At 34.4% G+C, this 27,247-nt stretch overlaps 3 protein-coding genes across 3 annotated transcripts; all 3 read right to left on the reverse strand.

Annotated features, from left to right (window-relative positions):
- Nucleotides 1-2,004: 2,004 nt before the first annotated feature.
- Nucleotides 2,005-3,167, reverse strand: LOC105162178 (allene oxide cyclase, chloroplastic). Its single transcript, XM_011080147.3, has 2 exons — nt 2,797-3,167; nt 2,005-2,628 (listed from the first exon to the last, which is right to left on the reverse strand). The coding sequence occupies exons 1-2, from the start codon at nt 3,044-3,046 to the stop codon at nt 2,108-2,110; spliced, it is 771 nt and encodes a 256-aa protein (XP_011078449.2). The 5' UTR covers nt 3,047-3,167; the 3' UTR covers nt 2,005-2,107.
- Nucleotides 3,168-6,102: 2,935 nt separating this feature from the next.
- Nucleotides 6,103-7,613, reverse strand: LOC105161286 (AP2/ERF and B3 domain-containing transcription factor RAV1). The gene has a single exon (XM_011078932.3). It carries the CDS (start codon nt 7,513-7,515, stop codon nt 6,451-6,453), a length of 1,065 nt encoding a protein of 354 aa, XP_011077234.1. The 5' UTR covers nt 7,516-7,613; the 3' UTR covers nt 6,103-6,450.
- An 11,738-nt stretch (nt 7,614-19,351) lies between these two features.
- LOC105161298 (receptor-like protein 4) lies at nt 19,352-24,593 on the reverse strand. The gene is made up of 9 exons (XM_011078941.3): nt 24,303-24,593; nt 23,068-24,147; nt 22,436-22,586; nt 22,172-22,243; nt 21,582-21,650; nt 21,169-21,237; nt 20,839-20,916; nt 19,982-20,190; nt 19,352-19,803 (listed from the first exon to the last, which is right to left on the reverse strand). The coding sequence occupies exons 1-9, from the start codon at nt 24,367-24,369 to the stop codon at nt 19,697-19,699; spliced, it is 1,902 nt and encodes a 633-aa protein (XP_011077243.1). The 5' UTR covers nt 24,370-24,593; the 3' UTR covers nt 19,352-19,696.
- Between the last annotated feature and the right edge of the window lie 2,654 nt (nt 24,594-27,247).

Raw genomic sequence — 27,247 nt, forward strand, 5'->3', positions numbered from 1 at the left:
ACACACAGTGGTAGGTGGTGGATGATCACTGATGAGTGATCAGTCTTGACGGAAGAGCGAGGGCCTGAGTCTTGGTTTATCAATTCTTTATCTGAGCTTCGACTAGAACTACTAACACTTTGATGGAGCCCCTTTGTCAGTGGGTAACAATGGACCACTGGAAGTTTCTGTTTTTGGGGTTTCACCCAAAGGATTACCTTTTTTAACCTTTTCAGACCAACAACAAACACATACTACATAACATGTTTCAGAACCAGGCCACTGTGCTTCCCTTCTTTATTAACCCACCCTAATACCAACAACATATACATTGTGCATGTCTTCTTACACCATAACTTGACAGTGTCACCATCCTGTCAAGCCCCTTTTTGGCTGCCCTTTTTCCCCCTCCCTTTGTCTTTTCGTTTTGTTCTCATCCCTAAGTTTTTTTCCTCTGTCTCTTTATTTATGTGCCGCTTTTGTATTTATGTATGTGCAAATTGCAATCGATTGATTTGGGCATGCATGCATGCATGCGTCAATCTTTTTCCCATTTCTTCCCTTTTTCTTTGTGTGATTCACATCCACCTCATCAATTCATGCATGTTATCACTCACATCTAATTGCAATATGTGTGTATGTAATATCTTTTTTAATTTCCCAGATCTCTTGATTTGTGATTCAAAATAGAGCGGAGATATCTTCATTTCTCTGCCTTTATCAGAAACCTTAAATAGCCAAATTATGTTGATAGATTCAAAAATGGGGTTGCGTAGAGCTTTTGAGTCATTAAGTTGCTACGTCCTTAATTATAGAAAAAAAATCTCTGTAGGGATTCACATTTGACTTTTTTTTTCTTTTTTTTTCAAGTGATGAAAAGGGAATGATGGGTTTCAAAATTATGGTATTTGTGCATATTAATTATTATTCTACGGGTTTCAAAATTATTGTTGTTTCTCTTTGTCCTTCAAACTTTTGTTTTAATGTGATTAGAACAACTTATAATATTTGAGTTTCAGCTGCAGGTAGATATATCTTTTTTCTTATTTTACGTTGATTTAAGTGTGATGTAATTTAGAGGGTTTTGGAATAAAATTTATAATAATTAAAGAACACATATTGATTAAGTTATATATTTTATAAATTAATTTGTTTTAGGAAATGGTAAGATATTAAATTTTATTTTAGGATAAGTGTTAGTTCTTGATCAGACTAATGATTAATCTTGTACAAGTCATAATTAAGGATGAAATTTTTATGTATTTTGAAGAGTTAATTAGAAGGCGGCAATTAATTAATCAATATACGTACGTTTCAGCTATACAATGTGTATTAATTGTTAATTGAAACAAATTAACTTAATTTTCTTCACAATCTATTGAAGTCTTGATTAGAACGTGATCAAGTAATCTAGATTTGTGTGAGGAGCCATTGCTGGATGAATGTAAATACCCCCTTAATTCCCATGATTTTACTTGAGTTCTCTTCATTTTAGTACTTTATACTCTACATCGATCTCAGCTTTGTCTTGGCCTAGAAATTGCCACTACTCCCATGGAAACTTGTGAATGTGGACAAATTAATACAACATCTAAAACATATGTATGTAGGCGAAGAGAAGTAGCTGTCTGACCTGAATCGTAGTAGTACCTGATGAGCTTATAAGCAAAATAAATACATTTTCATGGTCCCCTTCTCTCTCAGGGCGTGACTTCTTGTCAATTTTGCGACAGACGAACTTCAACAAAAATATATCAAAACGAAATTAGAGTATATATATATATGACTACAGAACTGTAGTTGATGAACATGCATAACATCAAGAATCTGTACGTCCGTTGAGTCTGTCTTGTCTATACGGTCAAGCCCGTACGATTTGTATATTATAGCTTAGTGTGCAACACTACGTAATCATTCATTCAAGATTACCTCATATACGTCAAATCTTTGGATGTTGGCAATCGAATAATATCTTCACTTTTAATTAGGTTTGTTGAAATTATTAAAATTCTTGCAAAAATATAGTATCCCAAATGCAGCAGGTAGACTCCCTCAAGAGTTTTCAAAGTGCTGAATACAAAATGAAACATATGGATCTTGTGTGTAACTAGTGAGACTACAATATCGATCAAGTAGTGAAATTAGCAATTGTGGCATGAGGTTCAGCAGCCCTAGCAGCCGCTGAGGGCTCGACCGCCGGAGTGGGGGCCACCGGCTTAACCACAAGCTCGGCCGGCAAATCCTTGATCCCCTTCAAATAAAACGTGTAGAAGAGCTTAAACGGAAATACAATCTGCTGCAGTTTAACTTGTCCATAGACACCCTCAAACACACCTGAGCCGCCTGTCACGGCCAGGTACGTGTCCTCGTATGTCAGATACGCGCCCTGCACAGTTACATGGCCGTAATCTCCAAAATAGAAACTGTACACGGCCTCATATCTGTCTCCCTTCTCCGGGAAGTTTTGGATTAACATACACAAACCCGCCGTTATTCCTAGTCGTTTTTGCAGGTCGCCGGAGTAGAGCTTGTTGGAGAAGGGCACCAGGTCTCCCAGGAATTTCCCCTCTTTCTGGCTTAGTTTAAGGTATGCGGGGCTGCCACGGTCTCGCTCGTTCATCTCGTACACGTATAGTTCTTGAACCTTAGCTGAAAGATTATAAATGCTAATCTTAATTATATATATATACATATATTGGTAGAATATCATCAGACAAAATTAATTGATTTATACAAAATACAATAGAATTTGCATCTCTAAACTGGGATTTTTTAGCATGGAGAAAATAATGTAAAAAACTTGGAAATTTTACTTACTTGGTCTTGAAGACTGATCATCTGATCTTGGTTTTCTCCAGAAAAATGCTTGTGTGCTGAGACCTCTGGAGAATCTTGAGGTGTTGGAATTTTTGGGATAATTAGTAGTGGAAATCTTGAAATCTTTTGTCAAGAGAGAAGCCGAAAAATCAAGAGCCAGCACTCCCTTTCCCTTTGATTGGAAAGCAGAAGCTGCTACGCTACTCTTGTAAGTAATTGCTTTCACTTTCAGGGTGTTGGTACAAGCCATTAATGCGGACTAGAAGAGAAGGTGCGTGCTTACGGGAGTTGTACTTGGGGGTGAATGATGCGACTATGCATATATACACAAAGATGTGTTGGAATTTATGTAAATGATGTAGAGTTGGTGAATAAATTGATTGGAGAAATTTGATAAGAAATCCATTAGAGAAGAAGGGCAGGGATGCACGTGGTTGTACCATGTGGAAACTCACACGAGCATCGGTCGGTGGGAATAGTCAACGTTGGCGGTCGGTATGTCTGATTTAATTATGAAATAATCTAATGGCTAATTAGTCTCACATGTTTCTTTTGTTGTGTCCAAATAATTCTTTTCCCTTTAAAACATTTTGAACTTAATTGGAGAATCACAATAAATTCTTGATTAGCATACAATTTTCATGTCCTTATAAATGAATGCAAGTGAGCTCCAATGATAAAATTAAATTCATCTATAAAACTACTAATTTGACATAATTACTTTTACAAATGTGCCTTCTTTTTTGTTACTTAGAAAGAGGACAATAATTATAGCAATCTTATCACTAATTTATGCTATTTCGTATTTGAACTTTCATGTTCAACTCAAATAATATCTGAACAATTCATACAAGCATTAATTATTTGATCTTATTTGTATATTATCACCAAAAACAAAAATGAGTAGAGGACAATATTCCTTAACCAGATAGAAGTATACACAGCTGATAAATGAGAAATAATTTGTACAATAGAGAAATAGTATTTTTTGTTTCATATTTTAAGGTCAGTATACTTTTCATCTGTCCTTAAACTCTCTTTTCCTCAAAATCTAATGAAGTGATCAAATTAACTAAAGTGATAGTTTCTACAATTTATGAAATTATTAATAAAAATCATGTTTAACTACTGTAATAAAAAAATATATTGATTCTAAAATACAAAGCAAAAGGAATATAATTTTCCCATCACACAAGAAATTCAAAGTTACAATAGAGAATGTTACATATAATCACTTGAATTAGAAGTGCTCAACTACTGAATGTAAGAGACAAAACTTACCAAACCATCAGCTACAACACTTGGCTATATAATATATATATAAATGTTGAGTGTTCTGCAGGAGTAGGTTCAAATTAATAGGCCTCATCATTTATTATCAACCCACAATAAAATAATAGAGATGACAGAAGAAATTAAGAAAATAAGTGTCGTCATCTGGATATATATGTCCGGATTCAAATAATTCATACGACATATTTGGATCAAGATTCTAGCTAGCCCATATCAGATCCATAAACAAAACTGCAGTCGTGTCTGCAGATGTGATGGAAATAATAAATTAATTACGGTGACAGCATGATGCAATCCGTATTTTACAGGGAGATGATCAATAGATGAAGACAAAATTAAGACAGACGACACAGAAAAAATGAGGACCTAAATGCAATGCAAGAACCTAACCATGTCTTGATGTGCTGCTGAGTGAGCATACTCAAATTTGGGCAGGACAGAAAGGCAAGGCAATAATATAGTAAATCCGTGCAGAGCTAGTGAGATGTCTGAATTTCTTTCATAGCTTTGCACTGATATGATGTGAAGGAGAATATCTTGTTGTCTTCTCGACTTCTCTTGCTAAGTAGCTCTATACAAAATATTTATAGTGAGATGATCAACGTTTTGAAAATGAAAAAATTCTTAAGCAAATCAGTTTGAGGATCAACATTTTAGGATTCAGGCTTATTTGGATGCCCTTCAAAGATTTGGTCAAAATAAAACCTCATTTTTTGAGTAACAAATATATATAAAATCGTAAATGGATGGATTCTTGTCATCATTTCTAGTTTTTAGGTTTGAAAAGGGCAAATCAATCTTCTTGATAAATACATTTTATCAATGACAATGTAATTTCTTTATTTTCTTTTCTTTTTGTTTGTGCCGTGGGAAAGATGGGTTATGATTTGGAATAATTATATCGATATTCCCTAATATTTGGTATATAAACTCCCTATGATTTGTTTTCATATATTTTTGTTCAACAAATAGATTTTTTTATTAGTTAAAATTTACGAAATTTGCTGATATTAGTAAAAAAAAAAAAACAGTAAAAACTATATTTATCTCTGATTGATCTACCTAACCTATTGCAGGTCAAATATTTTTTAGAAACAAAACTACCCTTATAAGAAAAATGAAATACCTCCTTACATGCACTAATATGTGTAAATATGTATAAGGATAATTTGATCATAAATAAAATTATTTATATTTTTGCATTAATATTAATTGCATAACTGGGACCTGAGTGTTGGACTTGCCTAAACCAAATTATTTGTTCACGCCCTGGCCAAGAAAATTGAAGTCCGTTCCAAATATTGGAGTGGGCCAACCCTTTGATCCTATTCGAAAGCCCAAATCTAAAACCAAGTTGAGGCTACTCTTCTTAGATTTAACCGTGCAAACTACGGCTCTATCGATACAACACAAAAGTCCATTGTAATGTGGGGTTATGATTATTTGTCCGGACTTGAATAACAACTCGGATGCTCAAAAAACAAGTTGTCATACAATTCTTGGTCACATATGAACAAGTTGCAAGAATATGATTCTATTATTCTCCTCATGCCCAAAACCCACCACTATTCCATGCCAATTGCCTATGTATTTTTTTTGGAAATTTTTTAATTTAAGTCCAGTTTGATACAACATGAATTAATTATATAGCAGGTACATTTATAGCATAATTAATTTATGATTGAGATAATAATTTTTCATATTTCTTCAATCTTACTACTAATTATTTTTAGGAAAAAAGAATTGCATATGCTTGGTGTGTCTTTGCCTTTGATGCCTCCCCAAATCTTGAATGTTTATATAAATATATTTCGAAATCCATTATAATTATATGTGATTCTTTTACGTATAAAGTATTCTCTTAGATATATATAGTTTGAGTATATAAATAAAATAAAATGATAATTTGAAACTATATACTATATATATATATATATATAAATATATGTGAGAAATGGGATAAGGTGGTGATAGCACGCCAACCACTAGATATTTTTGGAAAGCAAAACAATGTGCAAAAAGCATTGGCTGCTTGAAAAGAAAACCTGACCAATACCAAGTCATACAATAATAATAGCAGCAGCTGATAACTCTGTCTCAACGGTTGAAATTCTTGAAACAAACAAAATTAATATTTTTTGGTATTTCAATATTTCTTTCTCCACCTAAGTTCTTCAGCTACCCTTCTTCTGTTTTTTGTCTGATCACTGTACTGTACAATTGCAAACCCTTTTTCCCATCTTGATTCCAACAACGCCATCCCATTCCCCAACATAAAACATCATCTACAGTACTCACTACCACTTCAAATCAACAACAAGAACCGATTACAACTAAAAAGAAAAAGGTTAAAATTAAATGTTACAAGGCGTCAATTACTCTTTGTTTCTTGCTGCACTCCAATCCCAAGATCTCCATTTCTCTAAGCCTTTTCCCGCTGCAACTATCAATGGCGGCGGCGTCGCCACCGTTTCTTGGCGCTTCAAATATGTTTACTCCAAATAGCCTAACCATCTGAACGGGCTGAACAAGGCCTGACAGCCCGATTGCTGCGGCATTGGATCCATTGTTCCTTGGTTTCCAATCAATGTAAAGCTGCTTGTCCGGGATGGTTGATCGCTGGAAACTCACAATGTCGCCGGCCCGCAAATTCTTCTCCTTCACAAACCGGCTCCACCCTTTTGTCAGGACGTAGCTCTGGCTGCTGTTCCAGTATGAATAACGAAATCTCCATACTTTGCCCCCTTTGTCTTCCAAGTTCAATAGAACTCCTTTCGAATTGTTTCCGTTCTGCAAAGGGAAGTGCTTTTCTGCATGTTGTTTGGGGATCACAAGCCTGTTAAGCTTGCCCACATCGCTAGGCGTCACCGCCTTTTCGAAGAGCTGTTCTCGGGCTTTCAACGCCCTGTCGCCGCCGCCGCTGGATAGGCTGAAGAGGCCGTCTTTCGCCATCTTGTTCCCGGCGTAGTTTCTCCTGCTTTGCTCCAGCTCATCATTGTACGTGTGTTTCCTGAGCATGTCAACAATCTCGGCTTTCGAATGGGAGCTCAAGAAAGCGGCTTCGATCTCGTCTTCCTTCTCCGCCAATGGCTTGAAGTTAGTGACGGCGTCCCGGCCCCGGAACCGCTGCGCGGCAGTGTCGTAAGCTCTGGCGGCTTCTTCTTCCTCATTGAAAGTGCCCAACCAGACCCTTTGGTGCTTCTCGTAGATTTGTGCACCCCACCTGCCATTAGGCTGAGGGACTACGCCTTTGAATCTCGATGAGGGCAGCTTTCTAGACTCCGCTTCGACTCCGTTTTCCGCGTCGATGATCACGCTGGTGCCGCTGCCCATGCGGCAGAGACTGATCTCCGGCGGCTTGATGGGCGAGGGCGTGGTTGATAAGGAGTCACTGGTTGTGCTTTCATCTGCGCTGCTTGCATCCATTCTGGTGTGAAGAGAAAATGATAGTATGGTATTGTTGGAGGATAGGTACAGATGGGACAGAATGAGAAGTTTGAATTATGAGATGAGGTGTGGAGACAAGGGGTGAGTATATATAAGATCTGCCCCAAGTTTTGTGTGGAAAATATTATAATGAAAATACAACTCCATAAAGTAGTTGCATATGGTACAAATCTTGATAGAAGAAATGGAGATGTGGGTGAGGTGGGTCAACCCTTTGAGACGGTAAGGAACTAGGAAGATTCATGAGATGGTGGGGAGTTGGGGGTCCTAAACTCTAATCAACTTTCTCCACATACACAAGTTTTGAATATATCTTTTCAAACTTGTGGGACGAAGCGACTTGGGATATTGAATACCACCACCCTCTTAGAATCTAATAATTACTGCCGGTACAGGACATATGAAGGACATTCTAATTTTAATTTAATTTAAATTAATTATATGATGAGTGAATATATTTATCGTATAATGAATCTATAATTTAAAATAAGTGATTAATTACGTAACAAATATATTAAATTTATTTTATAATTAATTTGAATAAGAATTTTATTATTAAAAATTTATACAATCATAGGTAGAAAATAATATAGAGATAAAGGTGGGGTATTTTAAAATTCCACATTTGCCACACTAGATTGATGTTGTAAATTGTTAAAGTATAAGGATATTTTAAAATTTTCATATGTGACAAGCCAAATTAAGTTACTTTAGGGGACTTAGGCTTAATATAATAACATAGATAAATAAATTAAATGTGCTGTACTCACCTGTGAAATGACGTATTGTTAAAAAAAAAAGTTAGATAGTAAGTGACAACATTATATTTGTGTGCAATCAATTATTTTTTTAAAATTATATTATATAATTAATTTGAATTTGAGGTAAACAAATATGTTATGTATGTATAGTAAAAAGGGTATGTGTAGGTGTCAGTGTGTGTTGTGGGGGTGGTATGTGAGGTGGGGTAAAAGATAAGGAGAACAAGTTGATGGGATTCACATGACTGTGGACCTTGTTTTAGTAAGTTCATCCCCCCTGAGCTTTCCTGAACCTCAGCATGGTCTCCCCCTGTACACACACTATACACACACCTTCGTATAAATACATTTGCACCATATAAACTAAAAGTTGTTTCAAAATACACTGTTCTGACAAACTAATTCATCACCCAACTAAAAAAATATACATATGAATTAATCACATATTTTTTTGATTGGTAAAGTTGATGCGGCCATGAGTTCGAGTTCGACAAATGTGTTTGTATGTCTACTTTCACAGCAGCTTTTTGTTTCTTTCTCTCATTTGAATGCATTCGTTGATTTACATCGCTGATGTATTAATTCAATTTGTGAATTTGATTTTATTGAATAATATAATAATTGCATATTAAAGAAAAAGAACCGTATTAATAGAGCATTCAGGAGTGTGCGTGTGGGGAAGTTTATGTGGAGTGCAATTGGTGTAATAAAAGCAGACAACAAATAATAAAGCATAGAAGTATCAACATCAGATAAGATAAAAAAGGAAGAAAAATTGAGACAAGGGGAGGGGGGTAACAATCTTCTCCACTGGGATGGGATGGGATGGGATGGGGATGCATGGGCCACTGTTAATGAAGTGTGGATAGACTTTAAGACAAAAACCCTCATCCAACAACAATTTCCCCTCATGCAACAACCTCACTCCCATGATTTCATTCCTCCTCTTTTGTTTTATTAGTTAAGTTCATTTTTCAATCATTTTTGGACACTAATACACATTATTGTACTCCACATATATTTTCCAAACCAGACTATATCTTGTACTGAAATTCATATATTTATACGTATATATGTATAAAACAATTTTTAGTAACAGTAGGTGAGCTCTGAAAATCATAGTTATAGTTAACACACATGATATATATATACATGCATAATTATTTTTATTTTTTAATTTTTTCAGGGTAAAACTGTTAAATTGTAGCAGGATGGTTTTGTTGTCCAGCATCTAGTTTCATGATTGAAAATCTCACTAACTGTGGGCTGCTACAACAAAACCTTAGTTCCAATGTCAATAATGGTGAGTAACATGAAAAGGAGAAACATACAAATATAATGAACTAAATGTGTACGGATGCTAGTCCTCCTTATCTCAATAGGCCCCCACACTTGCAACTTGAGATACAAACCAATCCCAGCCTTAGTATTGCACCATTTGCCTGGATTATTGGTCCCATTCAACAACGCGTCTAATTATTTCCTCAATAGTTTTATGCCACTAGTGGAGTTGTAGACATAATTGTAATTTTAGTCCCATAAAATATGAAAATTTGCACTTTTGATTTTGTACTTAACAGGATCAATAATTTTTATCTCATAAGATTAAAGAACATTGTAGATGATCTCATGCACTAATTATGTGGGTACAAATTTGTTAGGCATTGAGACTACAACTGCTTTAATCCTGTGGAATTAAAAATATTAATCCTGTAAAGTATGGGACAAAATACAATACCTCGTATCCTACAGGAGCAAAATTGCAATTTTACCTGAGTTGCACATCTTATCATACTATAATACTCATGAAATACTTCTCAGGAAAAACTGAATTTTTTGTCGCATAGCCTTTCTTAATTTAGTTATATTTGTCGTGATTTTCTCACATTTCATTCTGTAACATGAAATTTTTTTCAATTTTATCCCTCATATGTATTTTCATTCAATAATTAACAGAGAAAGCACATACCCCCGTAACAGCCTACTAATGACTCTGTTGATTATTGAATGAAAATTACAATTGAGAGAATTCTCAAATTATGACACGTAATATGAAAAAATTATAATAAATAAAATTAAATTAAAAAAGGCCCTGACATATGAAATGAAAAAGGCAAATTTCCCTACTTCTAACAAGGAGTTGTATATTACTATTTAGTTGCCATGGTACACGTATCACTATTTAGTTAATGCATATAATTAGTAATGGATGGCAGAAAAATTTGAGACTCTGGTTTGGGTCATAATACATATGAATATTAATAAATTATGATGGTGGTTAGGGTGCCAAATGAATTGTGATTATTAGAATATTAATTTGGTTCATACAATTTCATGTGAATTAGTAGGTGTTGTGGCACGGCACGTGTGCATTAGATGTATCCATGCTAGTGCCTCTCCTTACAGGTGGGAGGCGACGCGTGAATATGTTGGACTTTCACATGAGACCACATACCCACTATTTTTTTCGATAGAGGAATATTTTAATTTATAATTATAACAAATTTTTAAAAAAAAATTATTGTAATTTATGTTTTTATCATATTTCTTCCCATTCCTGCAATTCCGCCCCATCACCCCGCGGTATTACTAATAACAAGAGTGTTTGATTACCAAAAATTACATAAATGTAATGGGATTTCATCTAATAAATTGACCTATAAATATTTCAGGTTTCCTATTCTAACATTGAGAGTTTGGTCTCTCATATTTTATTCAAAATAAATCAAAAAATTTGATCCCTACATGTACAAGGAAAAATTGATAATGTCTAATATTTTTTCTTAAAAAAATTGTATATATATGGTCGGAATTTACCATTTCGATATTACCTCAAATGTAATTTTTTTTTTATAGAGATGCTATTCTTTACTGATTCATTTTATTATTAAGTTTACTGAACTCGAGACTAATTTCTACTCGCGTTTACGGCCGTTGTTGGCCCTAGATTATTTATAGAAAATAGAGTTTAAATACGAGAATTCCCACTAAATAGATCGACATAACACATATAAATACAATGGGAGCTTACGGTACAGCTCCAACTATTGGGGTCCCATAATTATATACCACTGGTTGTAATTTATTGATTATGTTCTGTCTCTTTTTCTCTACCGATATTTTTATATCTGGAAGCAGCAAAAAGAGATTATACATAGAGTTGTGGGTATCTTTTAATGATGGCCTTTCCTCTTCGGGAATCATCCATTCGCTAAAGGGATTATATATTAATCTAGTGATCACCTTAAGTCACTCATGTTCTTTGTACTGTCCACAGATTTGAAGTGGGACAAATCAAATCCTAACAAACATTAATTTATTGTAGATGATGATAACCCAATGTCATTATTAATTATTCTAAATTATCTATAAGGCCTCATCACTTGCTGTTCTGTTCATATAGTTGGCGTAATAATAGTTAAAATCATCATTTAACATGAGGATTATTAACTAATCCTTAATTATATGATCTTTTTATCAAAACTACTAATCTAGATCAATTAGTCTTGTGGTTCTCTTAGTCAGCAACCATAGTTATCATTATCTTCATGAAACTAGAACTATTATGCTGGTGTACGTATTTCAACCATCAAATACGTTATAATTTAATTAATAAGTGGAATAAAATTATACACAGATAGGTTATATAATCGAATCAATTTAAACACAATCATTTGTATTTAGCAGCCAAACCCTTGGCTGTTGCTATTTTGGAAGGGCACGTTTATAATTAATTTAATTGCTTCTGCACGCGCGCGCACACTATATATATATATCTAAATATATAGGGCATTTTAGTTAAATAAAATGAAAAGTAAAACATTAATTAAAAATGTTAGGTCTAATTCTAGTATTTTATATTAAAATTATGGAAAGAAACGACACTTAATTATATAGAATATGAAAGATTACATGTCATGATGAATTACCCCAGCTGATCATGATCAGTTAATCCCACAAATGAAAAGGCATGGGTTTATCCATATCTGCTGCTACATATCACTCGTCAGAAAATAATCTTGGATGGTCATCTCAAATCACTGGATAATTATATCTATTCGTTTCCACAACCAAAAGCGCATTTCCAACTCTCTAGGATTTAATTTTTAGTATTTCTTTTTTCAGTTGGAGATGACTTCATATATGACCGTGCATGCACAGATGGGAACGCCACATCAATCTCACCGACTAAAATGCGACTTTACCCTCACCCCACCAATTAAATATATCAATGTTGGCTCGTTCATGATGCGAATCTTTGATTTTTGGTTTGCTAAGAATTATTATTATTTTTTATTGTAGCTCTTTAATTGGACAAGTTATATATATAATATTATCTCGTAATAGTATTTCCAAACATGTGTACAGGTTTTAGGCACGAGTCACTAGGTGATGATGACATATGAAATTTTGGACATTGCATGTTGGTTTAATCTCATTTTATTTAAGTATATGTATTGTTGCAAGTTTGATTTGAAATTTGCTACTATATACTTTCATTTGTTATATTATTTTTTGGATTGAAGGAGAATGGAATGCATACAGCATATGCTAAAAGTGCTGGTTCTTATCAACGAGTTGTTAATGATTTAATTTAAACACGTTTTTCAATTTTAACTGAAAATCAAGCAATTATTATACCTAAGCCACTACAATTATAAAATATTATATAGTGATTTGAGGCTATAACTATTCTCAAAAGTATAATTTTATTTTATTATGAAAAATTATATTAACAATCCTCATATATACTAGGTCTAGGAATCAAATATTATTTACCCTTTGTAATGTACATATTATGTAAAATTTCACCCTTAAATAGGGATGTATTTATAATTATAATTAAGATATTAAAATGTATTAATAATTTTATAAAAAGGTAGAGGGTATTTAGGTAATTAGAAAAGATGACAACATAATTTAGCCTTATTGTTTTGCTTACCACATTCTTCTCGGAGAAAAGGGACGCAAAGGAGTAGTGTATGATTGTCTCAACTTTGACAAGTATTTTGTTGGTAGCACGATTTTCTTCTGCGCCCATACGTAACCGATGCGATAACGCTTTCTCATTAATACTCCACTCTTTAATGAAAAGAGATAATTATAGTAATAATTATTATTATTATTGTAAACAGAGAAACTAAATAGAGAAAATTAAGGTATATCTTTGACTGCATCGAAGTGGAAGAAGACCCAGCTTTTCGGTCAACCTACCACGTCACATCATTCCAATTTAAATTATTATTATCAAAAGCTTTACTCTTTAATACATATTGAGCAGACACAAGTAAATTAAAGCCAAAAAAAACATATTAAATTTTATCCTAATTCGAAAAGAAGAATCATTTTATGAAGAAATTAATGACTGTGATACTTCATTCTATATCGATTAACAACTGATTGAATATTTCTTTTTCGATAAGTTGTTGGTAGATGAATTTCAAATCCATTCCATAGGTCTAGAGAGAGACAATTCTTGCGCCGAGACACGCTCATTTTCTCAATTATCAAAAGAAATAGATGTAAGAGAAAAACCTGATTTGATTTACGAAAAGTGAAAATAGAATTATTGAAATTGTAACCTAAGATTAATTTTAATCAATTAAAAGAAAAAAGAAAGAAAGAAAAATGAGGAGGGGAACATAAAAGAGAAAAGCGAAAGCTGGCAGTGTCGCTGTCACAAAGAATTTGGGACATGGGTTTCTTGTCCGAGATAGAAGACTTATTAATAATTAGATGAGGCAATTGCTAGTTTAATGATCCAAAGTCCCATCATGCAAGAAAACTGTGACTTCCCCAACTACTTCTCATTTAAATCAACATAACATGATGCATTTGGATTAAGTAAATGCAAAAGTCTCTTGGTTTATGAACATCCACGCATATCTACCCAAAACCCATATCTTACAATTTTCCTAAACTAAATTAAGACAAACCACAACTTGTTCTAACATTATGTCACTAATTAAAGCATATATCTTTATTATTATTTTGTTGAAATCAATCCTGTCTAAATGCGAAATAGATTGCTTGATCGTTGTATATGTACCTTATATCATATACATATTAAATATTCGTTATTGTGTAGACATGTATACTTGTATAGATGATAAATCGGACTATAGTAGTAAATAAATATGAATAAAATAAAAAAAAATCAAAATTGTAAATTTACCATATGACTATCATGAGTATAATATTTAGGTATATATTAAAAACCCCGATTCTCATTATAAATAATTATATATATATATATATATATCACTATTTTGCTCAAATACAAATGTGGGGAGAATATTCTTAAGGTTGAATCATGTGAAGTACTTACGAGAAAGAAATCTATAAACTACGAAGCAAGTAATCTTCACTATTAATTAGTTTGTATGTATGTATGTAGGTATGAATGTGTATACATTTGAAAACTCGTGAAATCAAATAAAATGATGGAACAGTCTTTATGGATTGGGAGGGCAAGTGGGAGAAGTTTGTAACAAGGGGAAGTCGCTTTTGTTGACGGGAGAGACTTTGAAATTGCTGCTATATTAATAATAATTGGGACCATATGTGTATATATACATATATATACACATAGGGTATAGGGGTAGTAGGGTGTGTGCCACATAAATCATCACATATCCCCTCCCATCCCTAATTATTATTATTTTTATTACACTTTCTCTACCCAATTTCATGGTTTTTAGTATATGAAAGTGTTACTTTGAATTTTCAAAATGTGGAGTTTATATATATATATATATATAATGTGCCAATATGTCCACCTTCTAGACTACTTTACCCAGCTAATTCATTTCTTCTTTTTATTTTCGTGCTCTTGTACATGTCCTGTGATTTCATCATAATATTCCTATTCCCAACTATACTATATATTAATCACTATATCCATGTGATGAACATTTATTCATACCCAAATTCAATCTTAAAATAGTGTTTGAATCACACAACAATTATCTTCTTTTTTTTTATGTAAGTTTTCTCAAGAATATATATATATATATATATATATATATAAACCTGGACGAAAATTCCAAAGGTTGTAAGAAGAAAAAAGTAGTGATCACACTATATATATATATATATACACACACATTAGTACTTTAGTTTTAACTAGTCTTGAGATTGATTGATCCGGAAAAAGTAAGAATTCCCTGGTGGCCTAGGGTCTACATGATTGTTCACAAATCAATCACCAACTTTCACTCTAAAAGAGAAATGAATCTCTTTTTTACAGCAACAAGAATTTATGAAATTAGGGTCAAAGTTGAAGAAATAATTATTGCAGTAACATTATTCTAGTAAGAAAAGAAATATATATGGAGAGAGATGCATAACTAATATTCGAGTTTAGAAAACAGCATATATAAATAATACAGTTTTCGTGATCATAGTATATATATGAAGAGAAATATTCAAGAAAATATAGAATGAGACTGAAGAATCTCCGAAAATTAGTGGTCGTGGTCCCTGAGTTGGGTATATAACATATGTTGCCGACATGGCACGCACAAACTTGTAATTATAAAAAGTCAACATCGTTTGGGCAAGTTGTACGTCGTTGGCTAACCATTTGATTTTTCTTTCTCGTTTGCTTCTGTTGCAGATAAGCATTCATCATCATCACCATCACCATCCAATGTGTCGTTAATCACATCACTACCCACTCTCAACTCAAAACTATCTCAATATTACTATTATACCCCTAATTAACTAATTTTCCAATTTTATTTTTTCATTTTCAGTTAATTCAAAATTTCAAAATCAATCATCAAATTAAATTTTTCAAACAAATATAAACACCCAAAATTTAAACATAGTAAAAAAATCTCGAATCTCAAACTATTAAGCTGTCCCCTTAAAAATATAAATATAGAGGAGACTTTGGTGACGTATGACTAAATCCAAATTGCAATGGCTTGGGAGGAGTGCATCATGGGCTACTCCTATCTCATCACGGGTTCACATATATGCTTTTATTATTTTTAAATTCTTGGTATGATTGTTTCAATATTTTATGCAAGTTGCTGCCATTTATCCCCTCATCTAAATCAACCGATATTAGGTCCAATTCCACATGTATTAGCTAGGTCTGATAAATTAAATACATCCAATTTACATATAGATTACTAATAATTTTGAGTGGTCGTCTGCATGTGAACGTGGATCTATTTAAATCACCTCATTTAATTTCTAATAATTAAGCAATTACGAATTAAAAAAAGTGTTAGTTGCATGCTTAAACCACAAATCGCCCAACATGTGACCTCCTAATCAATAATTAAATGGAAGTCCCACGTGCAAAGATTTGCTTCACACATTTTTGTAATTGGCTTTTGATTCTGATTAGTCGCAGTCAAAAAGCATGATCAATTTTGTTTATTAATTATTTCTGAGTTAAGTTGCAGCCTGGAATTTGTGTAAATATCACTCAACAGGAACACAATATGACGTAATTGAGGTTCAAAAAGTCTCCGTGTTCAATTGTAATACATCTGTAAGTCATCACGGATAGTTGCACTATACGTTCGAGCTGCATGACCTGCGTTAATGTGTTGGTATTGATCTATTATAATAATAATTGTTAATTAATTATAAATAATTGATATTAATAATTAATATATTAACTGTTAATTATTGAAATTTATAATATAATTATAATCGATTTCAAAAAAAGAAAGAAGATAGAAGTTGGTTTTCTTTATTAACGCTGCCTAATTTCTGGAATCAAAATTGGTCAAAACCACAATTTAATTTAATTATTAATCTGACCCTGAACTTTTAGTATTATTTGTCATAAAAAGATATTGGTCATTAATTAAGGTTGAGTCTCATTTGGTGTAACATTGTTGTCAGCTTAATTTTGTACCAGCTCCCATGACCAAGTCAGCCGTCAATTTTCTGTTTCTGTCTTAATAAAAAATTAAATTAAGCATAATAAAAGATCATAGGATCTATTAATCGATATTTTTCTTTTTTTTTGCTTTTTATAATTATCGATCAATATTTTGAAATTACATATGATTGTTTATCATGCAGGCTGGTACTTCAATCTTGAAATTTTATGTTTTTGCAAATTAAGACAAAGTCTTAATGAAAAATTAAAATACTATTTTAAAAAGTTAAAAAACAAAAATATTAAATAACATATGTACATGATTAAAAATTTAAATGCATTTAATCCACCATGTTTGGTCCATGTAGCAACTTTTTGACAAATTCCACTCAACAATGGGAAAACCTTAAAAGCTTCCCATTTTCGGGTCAGCAGACATTGCGGGAATCAAACCTTGTAATGTAATCTCTTTTTTGGCATGATGGAGTACTAGTTAGGTTTCTGAGCTGTCTTTTCTATCTGTGCTTTCTCGTACCTTATTTTTACCTAAATGAGCTTCGGATCTGACCTGTTTGGCAAAACTATTTTAGAATGAATAACTTACATGAAGCAATTGAAAGTTGCAGGTTAATGGATTTTGGAATTTTATGCCATTCTAAAACAAGAACGCGCACATAAACACCGAATCAACTCTATATATGGAGTTTTGAGATAACTGGTAAGGATCAAATAGACCATCAAATGTAAAGGCATGGGACCACGCGGTGGTATTTGTATTAGAGAATATGCGATAATTTTGAATTTTCAGCAGGTTCGCACTAAGCTCTTTTGCAGCCCTACAATCAACGAGTTATAAGGTTCAAGTCTCGTTAATGTGAAGATTAATAAAATATATTGTATCCCTTTTCGTTTAATATTCGATCAAGTTTGAAATTTGGGGGGAATATGTTTACAATGCAGTGCAGGGAATGGGTTGTGATTGATCTATGGGTTGAAAAAATGATGAATAGAGGAATCGAGAGATACATTGCACCGTAGAAAGAAAAAGTAGTTATCCAAGACCCCATCATAATAATATAAATTGAGGAGAAAAAGGGCCTCATCGGCTCTTGGCACTTAGTATGAGGATGTCCTCATCTACAACGGCTGCTGCTGCTTTTCTCTCAGAATTTTATGTCCTCTTCAACTATCTAATAATTTATAAGATTGAATGTGACCGATGAGAGCAGCGCAGCCATTGATGCGATTCCTTGGACACGTTGATCAGGAACTTCTTTAGGTTACATGATTTTGCAGCAGGTTCACGTACATATCATGTGAAAGCATATATTTGAGGAAAAGTCCGTTTCTGAGAATAAAGAAAATATTCGGACAACAACAACATAAAAAATCAATGTGGTGGGATGACTTTGGGCCTCAGCCCCAAACTTTTGGTCTTGAAAGCTGTGAGTGGTCATTAGAGTTAAAGTAGCTCCACCAAAGGGCCGAAATGTTGATACAAAATTATCCACTTTAACGGGCTTTTAGGCTGGGAGTTAAGGGACCAAGTAGGACCTCTTCCTTTGCATTAATGGTGTTTCCTTGTCTGATTTTTTATTGCATTTTCAGTTGGAACATATATATTCATGTGTATAAAACTTAGGTTATCTGGTTTATTTACGAAAAATACATTATATGCACAACGCCTAGATATTAAATAGAGTACAAAATGTATAAAAGTTGGGATAGAAAATTCAATTCAGATCACTTCTTCTCAAAACTATCTATTTTGGAGAACAAACAAAACCTTCAAACTATTTCATACACTACACGTTTCTTTATGGTGTATTTGGATTTAAGGATGAATTTGAAGAAAAGATTTTAAAACCCTAAACCCTAATAATTTTATATGAAAATAATTTGAAATTCATTGACATTCAATAAAATATAATTCAAATTTAAAATTCTTTAAATGCATAATTATCCAAACAAATCCAAAACAATTGTTATTAAGAATTTGAGTTTCATAATTTTAAATCTTTCGATCCAAATGCAACTTTAAATTAGAATATTCATGATTTTCTCTGGAAAAAAGTATTCTGTTGGATGAGATTAGGGTAGAAGTAATAAGATCAATTTCGAACGAATATTTTAAAATAGCAGTACAAGTTTTAGCATACCATTTACCTTCTTATATTATGATGATGACAACTGATGAAATGCAATGTCAGTGCCAAGGACCACAAAGTATTGATATTGATCTGCACTCAATAAAGTTTGATTTTACACTGTATGACCACCAAATATCAAAAACTGGTTAAGGTACAATGTAGGGCCATATTTTCCTTTGCATTTTAATTCACAAAATTGATCAACATGCACTGCACAATACGAACAATTTCTAACACAAACTGTTGACAAAACAGCAAAAGCCCTCGGGTTGTTTGGACTTTGCAGCGTTCGCCTCTGTATCGACGCGATCAAGAATCAAGATTCTTATCTACATCCTGGTAAAGCTGATACCTATCAAAAATTTCCGTGTCTCCTCTCCTCTTCATGTATAGAACGTCAATCAGCTTACATTGTAAGTCGGTATAAATCCTTTAGCATGTTGGCTCTCCATTTCAAGAGCCATAAGTGATTTCTGTCTGTGATATCGATTTCTCTTTGCAGCCAGTGCTGTGGAACACATTATAGTCAAAGAGAAGCAGCAAACATCAGCACGTGATTGGATTCTCGAAATGGAAATGACATTATATGAACAAATTAAGTAAAACTGTAGCAGAAATAACATTGGGGTGTTTCATGGAATCAAGTAAGAGAGTAAACAAATGTAGTTTTCTGGAAATGAACTTACACATGAGTTCATGAGGTAGACCAAAGTCATAGTCATTACGCCGTCTCCTGATAATGCAATAGTATATTCCAAACAGCAATGCAGACAAAACAACCAGACATGACAGAGCTATTCCAACTTTGGCACCAGTAGATAAGCCGTGTTTCCCCCAAAACAGTGGACAATTCGGCAGAGAAGGTACACCACACAATCCTTTATTACCAGCAAGGCTGTTTTAAGGAATTTGGCTCATTAAATATGCAAATGACATTGCCAGAAAGAATGGAAAAGATATAATGCATAACTGAATCATCTTAAGTGACTTGAATTCTGCAAGTTGAATTGTGAAATAGATATGCATTTACTCCGTTTCACCAAGATTTTTAACAGTTTAACTCATGCCTTGAGTAAGCTTTCACAGTCTGGTGCTCAAAATTGAAAGAAAGACACTCCTTAGATATGCAAAGAAAAGGGATAAGAAAGTTACTGACTTCATAAAATAGAATGAGTTTTCACCAAGACAACAGTCTCTCCATGAGATAGATTTAGTAAACTTCAGACACCATCTCAGGAAAATGTTAACATATGGCAACAGTAATTGAAGTTTTATACATCGGAACGAACATTTATTAAATTCCAAAATGCAAACCATTTATTGTCAGCAGAGAAGTACATTTTCCATATTATTTACATACGATAGGGAAGAACTTCACACAAATACAAATATACACAAGATTAGCTGCTAACAATAATAGATAGTTAATTCGTTCACAGAATGCATTAGATAGGCAAAATTGCGTGATTAGTAGTTCAAGATGCAAAGTAAACAGATAAAGTGAAAACATGAACTAAATCCAGTAAATCAACGCATGACATACTCTATGGCTCCACCGTGAACCCCAATCGAATAAATTTCCTCTGGGACTTGCCCTTCCAATAAGTTATCATTCAATAACCTGCGCAGAAGTTACAAAACTCGGTATGCTTGATCAAAATTACAATAACATTTACAGATTCCTAAATTCCTATTTTTCAACAGGGAAAAGATTTGGAGTCTGGTAATAGTGGAAATAGTAACAGAAGAGCTTGGCAAGGCCAGAAGATAGCAATTCCCGCCTATGGTGTAAGAGGCAGCTCATTGTTAATTACCCGATACATGCAAGCTATAATTAATCTCAAACAAACATAAAAGAAAGCTCATGACTTACACAAGTTGCAAGCTGGATGAAGTTAGACTATCTGGTATGTACCCCGTTAATTTGTTATTTGATAAATCCCTGCAACAAAAAGGTAGAACAAAGATTAGGAAATGTGGGGCCAATGTCAAGAAACTAGATGCAGCATCAGCTTATATTTTATTTAGATACTTCAATCATCATGAAAACGATCATGCAAATACAATTTGCTTTAGTCTCAGCTTTAGAGTAGTAGATGAAAATACTTATAACTTGAGCAAAAATAATAATGTCAGCCATGTTACGAGCTGAAAATCATAAAACCTTAGAGTTGAACGTAGAAAACCTTAATTGATTAGGTCACAGATATATTTGAGATATAAAGTGAAGCCAGCAACTCCTTTTACAATGAAATAACCATAATATCTAAGAGCAGGTAATCTTACAGCTTCACAAGAGACTTTTGACCCAAGCCTGAGGGTATGCTACCTCCCAAGGAATTGGAGCTCAAATTCCTGCATATAAAAATATTTTTATGGATTACTAATTTAAGCCAGGAGGAACAAAGTATACTAAATAAATCAATGATGCGGGAAACTCCAAGCACTAGAATGAGGAAAGTTATCAGTGCCGTTAAGCTGATTTACATTACTATTGAAACGCACCTATTCAACAGATTTGAATGAAGTAAAAGAGTAATAGATTACCCATGTTGACTTGTGAGTTGTAATAATGTCAAATTCATATAGAAGCAAAGAGATCTAATAGAAGATCATATGGTAGCTCATCTCTCAAGTAACTAGCTACCAGAAATTCAGTACCATCACCATCATGAGAAGTCCACATGATCACTGCTCTCAGTCAGCACAACCAAGTAAATGTATACAACTTCTTTGATTTCATCTTCCTATGCAATTAATTAGCCGAAATACTATTTTTAAGTTTATTAATCATTACTGTCTCCCAAGCAGCAATTGATCCATCCATCAATGAAAGAAACATCAAACAGTTAAATACAATAATAGTAGATACTTACAGGCTTACCAAATTCGTCAAAAGGCTAATTTGGTCACTGATATAACCTTTCAAGCCCTGGCTCCCAAGATCTCTGAAAGCAAGATAAACAAATTTAATACAGAATGGTCTATTATAAGATACAGAAATTAACTTGTCATCAACTTGCGACAGGGTTTTCATACTATGCTATTAGCTTCACGATACATGTGCAACTTTCTCCACATATTCTTACTACATCTTTCTCATACAAATGAGAACCTTCAAGGAGATAAGAGAAAGTTACATTTGTGATACCACAAGGGCGGATTCATCCTTTGCGAGGTGACATGTAACGCCCTCCCAGGCATCCCAAGTGGTAGGGGTGCACGGATCCCCATTCCAGCCCATTCTGTCGGGCACACGAAGTGATGACTTCAGTGCTCTCATGGCAGTAACTGCACAAGTGTAAGCTCAAACTATTAAAAAGATTTGTCTGTCTTCTAGGTAGTCGAAGTTTCAAAGCTTTAACTTCACTAAGTACTTTCCTCCCATGTACGCAATTTACCAAAAAGAGTAAGGCTAGACACAGGGGTATTTGTCTATTTGGGGCTAGTCTGTAAGGGGTAGGAGTAAGTTTGTATACGACGAAGACGAGTGGAGAAGAAATGTCAAATGGATTAATATATCCGACCACTTCCTTCTCAATAAAGAGTCGAAGCAAACATTAAAATGATCTAATTCGACCAATCAATTCTAGCATCATCCGACTCAAATTTCACATCATTCCCATTTTGTCTCTACTGCATTTCCTCAACAACTAAGCAAGAGAAAAGAGTTATGTCTTTCACTATATATCTCCTGAAGAATTGAACGGTAAGCAATCATAATAGAATAATTCAAACAAAAAATTGAATCTTTCTAATTGCACACACATACCCTGATCAGGAATAGTTTTGAGATCAAGAGGAACAATTGCGTAATTCTCAAGCCCACAAATGATCGGCGCACCCACCACCGACTCCAGCCTCACATTCAAAGCAGTGCTGCTCAAATTCTTGACCACATAGCTCCAATCATATGCAGCAAAACCACCAACCTCCTTGTACACATCCACTCTACTTACATTCTCCCCATTCACCATCACATCAAACACCCGTTGCGCAGCCTTCGTCACACTCACATCAATCTCAGCGAAATGGAACCACAGCAGGTAATCCAGCTTTGCATCCACAGGCAATTCATACTCTAAAACCCCACCACCATCTCCAAGTGCTGTAATTGCGGTCTGGTAAAGCTTTTCAGGGAAGTAATTTGGGCTTCTTTCCACATTAGCTATAGGTTTTACCGCAGAAATCGCTTTAATTGTCGCTCCATTAACAATGGAGACAGCCTGTAGCCGGAACTCTGCATCAGACTGCCAAGACCGACCGAAAAAATCGGTATCATTACTAAATCCAGGGCCCCACTGATCCGAACCGGATGAAAATCTCCCATAATTAACCAAAATGTAATTACTCGAATTCTTTGCATACTCAAAGCTGTAAGCTTTGGGGTCGATTTGGGTAACCTCCAAAGACCCTATAACCGGAGAATCAGTAGCAATGCTGTAAAAGCAAACGTCAACGACGGGCTCATCGTGATAAAAGAAGAGATCCGAGTAGGCGCCGGAGCGAGAGACTGATTCGGGCCAAGGGGATCTCCAGGAAAAGACTAAAGTGCCCTCCACGGAGACGTCGAAGGAGGGTGAGTGTGATTTACCATCGTAATTATCGTAGACGGTGAATGCACGGAGGAGGTAGCGGCCTCCTGCGCTGTCCGTGGGGATGGAGTAGCAGTTCTTCTTGCCGGAGGAGATGGGAAAGTAGCGGAGGGTCTTTTCTTGCTGGTGGAGAAAGCGGAGGGGTTCGGAGACGACGGAGGTGGCGCCGCCGGAGTAGAAGCGGTCGGAAAGCCAAGTGGTGCGGAAGGCGTCGGTAGAGTTCACGAGACCGCCGCAGTCAATGTGCAAACTGTAGTCTGTCAAAAAAGGAAACAAAGATAGAGCAAGAGTGAGTGAGTTTATATAATTAGTTAGTTAACTGGAGCCGGAAATGGAAATTACAGTAGTTAGTTAAGAGGAGGAGGGATGTTGATAGAGATGTTGAATATCGTAGAAGTGGTGGTGGACTTACTGAAAGGGGAGGAGAGAGAGAGGGAAGAAGGGAGGAGAGAGAGGAAGAGGAGGAGGAGGAGGGACATGGTTAAGTGGTGGTGTTGTCTGATAATGTTTGTCGCTTGGACATAAGGAGGGAACTGTGTGTAGTGTGTGTGTGAGAGTGAAAGAGAGATAGTGTGTGGGCGAGGGCGTGATTAGCGGAGTATAGGTGAAAGCGAAGTAAACGGAATGACGAGGACAATGTTGGAATTGGGAGACATCAGAATAACACTATTTGACGACGCTAGCACATTAGATTTGATCAAGAATTGTGGAGGTGTGGGGGAAGACTTTTGTGGCAGATAGGTCGAAATGTTGAAAGTATTTTTCTTATTTATTTCAGTGTTGAGCATGTAAAAACCAGCAAGTAACGAGCGAATGAAAAAACCATCAATAAAAATCACAAAAAGTACCCCAACCTGACAAGATTTGTATAGACTAAATTGGGACTCTCCTAATATGAAGTTGTATATAACAACCAATGGAAATTCAAATTCAACCACATCGTTCAAAAGTTTACCAACTATCAAATTTGAGTTTGGTTCAAATAACTTAGAACGATAATAAAACCAGGTGAAGTTTTAATAGAATTTAACGTAATTTTTGTTCCATATTTAGTTGTTTCTTTATCCAAATATCAAGAATTTGTAAATTTAGAACAAAAAAGAAATTGATGAAATGGAGTAGCATATTCTAGTGTTGGGGTTGGTTGGGGGTATGGGTTTTTCTTTTCTTTTATTCTTTTTTTATCTTTTTTTTACTCAAACACCCAACGTATTCACTCAAGATTTGAAAATAAGATCTTGAGTTTGAGTCATTGGTTTGATGATAAGGGTTTCTTGGACATTGAGGAATACTACAAAAAAAAAAAAAATTTATTAGAACGATTTTTTTAAATTTTATAGCGCCTTTTTTTATTTAACGGCTAGGTCTATCGCGGCTAAATAAGACATTACAAAGTATTTGAAAAGTCATTACAAATTGTAACGGCTTTTATGACAGTCTGTTGTAGTATTATAAAACTAGTAACATGAAAAAAATTTAAGTTGGAGCTTTTGTAACTGTTAGGTTGGATTTGATATAAATGTAATTGTAATAGTCTTGATAACACATTTAGGTATGGTTTTACCAGATATTTAGAATGATTTTTTTAATACTCTTTGTAACTGTTTCGTATTATATTTGTATCTGTTTTTGGCATTGCATTTGTAACTATTTTTTCCACTTATTTTGTAACGGTTTTGGAACGGTCTACTTTTTAATTTGTAACTATTTTTTCCACTTATTTTGTAACGATTTTTGAAACGGTCTACTTTTTAATTTGTAATTGCTTTTTGGTACATTATTTGTAAAGGTCTGACGATTTTATATTTTATTTGTGTGTTAAAAAAGTCGTTACAAAAATAGTTACAAAATTTATTATTTATTAATATATTTTAATATTTATTTTATTTAATATAAAAGTAAGTAAATAAATATATATAAAAAACACATAATATTAAAAATAATAATAATTTAATTATAAAAATTAAAATATTATTACAAAATTATATCTTTACAAAATACCAAAAAAAATCCTAATCTAAATTATGATCCCAACGGCCGCGTGTTCGTCATCGTTGTTGGGTGCCGGAGGATCAGCTGGAGGCTCGGGCGCTAGATAATTGCGCCAGTTGGGGACGCTTCTAATGTAGCACTCGAGTGCCAATACCAAATCATCTAGGTCAAGGTGCTGCGGCTGTGGTGGTAAGGGCAAGGGAGCAGTCGACTAGGTCGCCTGGGATAGTTCAACAATCCAGTGGTGGGCCTCGAAGTGGAGACCGAATACTCGGCCACCCGCTGCTGACATCCAGACCTATTGCTCGTCCGGGGCCACGGAACCTTGAGAGGACAACGAAGGCTCTTCATTGATGTTCTGTTGTCTCTGGCATTCCTCCATCATCCTCAAGAACGTATCCTGCGAACATGTTAAATAATTAGATTTAAAAAAATAATATAAAATTTAAAAAAATTAATCACCTCCTTCGCTCCACTGGCCGTCCTCCTTCTTTTTATACACCTTCTGAAACACCTCCATCTGTGTGACGGGACATCCGAGTTGTGTCTCCTATTCAAAATCAATATAGAAATGATTGGAAATATAAAAAAAATTAAAATAAAATTACTAATATGATTTAAAATACTTAACATCTTCTGCTTGTGTGCCCCAATGGATGACGACCCCCCTAGTAGACGGTTACAACTGCTTCTGAATTGGCGGCTCAATTGATTTTAGTCTTGGTCGACTATGCCCAAAATTTTGGGCTCGACCAGAATTCGAGGAGTTGGCCCCAGATCTCCTCGGCCATCCATAGTGGTTGAGCCAACCGGTTCCTTTCGTCAGCAAACTTCTTCCGCAGGAACTTCCCCACCTGCGACTTGACGAGCTTGAACATAGATTACTTAAATATATATATATATATTACTTAAAATTAGATAAATATTTAATTTTAAAAATATATATTACTTAAAACTAAATAATATTATTATTACCTTCAATTTTTGGAACTAGAATAGCTGGTGCTCCTGTGGGATCTGCGATATGTTGGCCTAGGAATGCAGATAATGCCCTTTGACCGCAGAATTGATGGCCATGTGAAAATCGCGGTCAGACCTGAAAATAATAATTAAATATTAAAATTAATTCAAAAATAAAAAATATTAAATCAATTAACAACAAATATTATACGTACCTCGCATCCCGGAAGCTAATGAAACTCCTCTAGGCCACTAGGGCAAGTAGTGGCGCTGGTGGTAGCGAGGGGGGGGGGTGCATCCCACGGCCTCGTCGGGGCTTGTGTATTACTGGCTCCCGTCGTCGAATTTGATTCCACTGCGGAGGAGTCTGCAGGTAACAGTAGGGGCTGGGAGACTCCCTTCGAG

This window comes from Sesamum indicum, linkage group LG1, assembly GCF_026168435.1.
Source record: "Sesamum indicum cultivar Baizhima isolate 11 linkage group LG1, ASM2616843v1, whole genome shotgun sequence".
NCBI classification, from domain to species: Eukaryota; Viridiplantae; Streptophyta; class Magnoliopsida; order Lamiales; family Pedaliaceae; genus Sesamum; species Sesamum indicum.